This window comes from Calidris pugnax, unplaced genomic scaffold (assembly GCF_001431845.1).
Source record: "Calidris pugnax isolate Ruff unplaced genomic scaffold, ASM143184v1 scaffold324, whole genome shotgun sequence".
Lineage (NCBI taxonomy): Eukaryota > Metazoa > Chordata > Aves > Charadriiformes > Scolopacidae > Calidris > Calidris pugnax.
The window spans coordinates 674,485-676,891 of record NW_015091153.1 but is presented as its reverse complement, the minus strand read 5'-3'; the positions used below and the strand labels follow the sequence as shown (position 1 = coordinate 676,891).

General features: G+C 46.9%; 1 protein-coding gene across 2 annotated transcripts in view; it reads right to left on the bottom strand.

Moving 5' to 3' along the window:
• Window positions 1–395: 395 nt before the first annotated feature.
• The window catches only part of HOXC5 (homeobox C5), a 3,052-nt gene continuing 1,040 nt past the window's right edge, over window positions 396–2,407 (bottom strand). The window contains exons 2-3 of one of the 2 annotated variants that reach the window (XM_014959312.1): window positions 1,807–2,021; window positions 396–633 (exon numbers count right to left, since the gene is read on the bottom strand). In XM_014959312.1, the coding sequence (XP_014814798.1) occupies window positions 1,807–2,021 (215 nt within the window). In that variant the 3' untranslated portion in view covers window positions 396–633. Of the gene's footprint in view, window positions 634–1,367; window positions 2,022–2,407 lie in introns of those variants that run through there. The other variant, XM_014959311.1, reaches the window with a different exon arrangement.

Sequence of the window (2,407 nt, the reverse complement as noted above, 5' to 3'; positions counted from 1 at the left end):
TCTTTTTCTTTTTTTTTTTCTTTTTTCTTTTTTTTTTTCCCCTCTCAGCCCCGCGCCTCTCTGCCATATGGCTGTAGGGCTGGAGAAATCCATATGGAGCCAAGTGTCAGGCTCCGGGATGTATGGACACCCTATGGAAGGCGCGTTCCCACCCCAGGGCAGAGCCCATGTGTTCCCCATTAGGCCCCCTCCACCTTAGCACAGCCAAAAAATAACATATATATACATATTTTTTAAAAAAATCAATATATATACATTAAAAAACCAAGAAGGCGGGGTGGTGCAGCCTCCCTTTCCCCCGTAGCCCCCCCCCGGGGGCTGCTCCCTATAGGGAGGGGGGGATGTACAGCAGGGCCTGGAGCCACCACACACACACCCCCACCCCCCCAGACAGCGCCCAACCCCATCCCAGTCACCTCCAGTCAGGCACTGGGCTCGCCCTCCCGCCTCCAGGTGCTGCCCAACCTGCAGCGAGATTTTGGGGGCAAATGATCTAATCCCGATTATACACCGAGGAGAGGGGGGGCGAGGTAGGGGGAGGAGGAAAAAAGGGAGGGAGAAAGGAATTTTAAGCCGATATTCCCATTAAAACGCCATCTGCCAGGGGAGGACACCAGCCTGGGAGGTAAAAACCTGAGAGAGAGAAAATAAAGATAAAAAAGTCCGAGTTGGGACAAGGAGCATCTCACCTTCCCCGAGGCCCAGCCTTAAACCCATTTAATCACCAAAATATATTAAAACCCCCATTTTTCCCCCCCATTCCCCATGCTCTGGGAAATGGGAAGAGCAGCACGAACCTTCTCCAGGGTGGGGGGAAAGAGGAGACTCTAAAGGAAAGCATCCCTTGACACCCCCCCCGACCACCACCACCAAAATCTGCCTTTTTCACCAATAAATGATATTTTTAAAGTCGATACTTGGCCAAAGTAAGAGAGGAGCAGGAATCTGCTCCAAGGCGGGGAAGGAGCACAGAAATATCCGCCCGGCGCGCCAACTTTTTGGGTTATTTACTGTTTATTCCATATGACAAAATAGAAGTTTCATCGCCCTTTCGCGGACGAAACGGCAATTAATAAATATACCGAGTACATCATTAACGGGGGGGAGGGGGAATAAGAGAAGTTACTGCACCGAATTTAGACAGAGATGTACAAATTTGGGTTCGCCTTGTTTTTTTTTTTTTTTTTCTTTCTCCTTTTAATATTATATATCTTAGCATTTAGCAAATCCCTAGCTCTTTTTGTCATTTTTTCCTCCGAATATTCCCATTTTTTCCCAGAGCTGCGAGGCCACCACCCAGCCGCCCTGCGCAGTTTGGTGGGGTTTTGGGTTTTTTTTTCCACGCCTTTTTGGTGGTGTTTATTTTTTTTCTTGCTGATTTCCCCCCTTCTCACCCCCCCACACCCTCCCCCCCAAAGAGCGCACAGGTTAGGACACTTAATAACAACCTAAAGAGCGATACATTAAATTTTTGCATGAAGCCTACAGCGGGGTGGGTTGGTTGGGGGGGTGTTTTTCTGTGGATTTTTTTCTCTTTTTTTTATCTTTTTTTTTTTTTGCATATTAATAAGAGATTTCCTTTGTCTGAGGGATTTGGGAGGGTACGGACCAGAGTCCATCCAGCAGCTCCCACCCCTCCAAAAAAAATAAATCAAAGTTTCCTCAAGGAAGCTTCCACCAGAAGTGATGGAACAGAAAAAATAAAAATAAACAACCCCAACAACAGCAACCACCAGAATTTAAAGAAAAAAAAGCAGGAGGACACTCCCCCCCAACCTCCCCTCCCAAGAATTCCTGCAATCCCACCTAAAGAGCCTCTTTGCTTTTCAACTTGGAATCTTTCTTCCACTTCATCCTCCGGTTTTGAAACCAGATTTTGATTTGTCTCTCGTTGAGGCAGAGGTTGTTGGCGATCTCAATGCGCCTCCGCCGGGTCAGGTATCTGTTAAAATGAAATTCTTTCTCTAGTTCCAGAGTTTGGTAGCGGGTGTAGCTGGTTCGGGAGCGTTTCCCATCCGTTTCTGGGGGGGAAAAATAAAAATAAAGAAAAAAAAAAAAAAAGGGAAGACACCGCATGAAAAAGCCAGAGAAATCCTGGATGGATTTTTTAATATATTTTTATTATATATTTTTTTAAAAATCTTTAGAGACCCGGTTACAAATCTAGAACATACAGAAGTTTGCTGTGGGGACGCGGGGAGAGAAGTCGCCTGAAATCCTTCATTCCCCAACACCTTCACCCCCCTCCAAGTCCCCCCCCCTCCCCTTCTTCCCCTTCTAAAGCCCAGATCAAACGCATGTAGATGAGCCAGAAGTGAACCTGTTTCCTCTCGGACAATAAGGAAGTGTACAAAGGAGGGAAATATCTTTTCTTGGGGGTCTTGTCTCTTTTCTCCCCCCCCCCCCC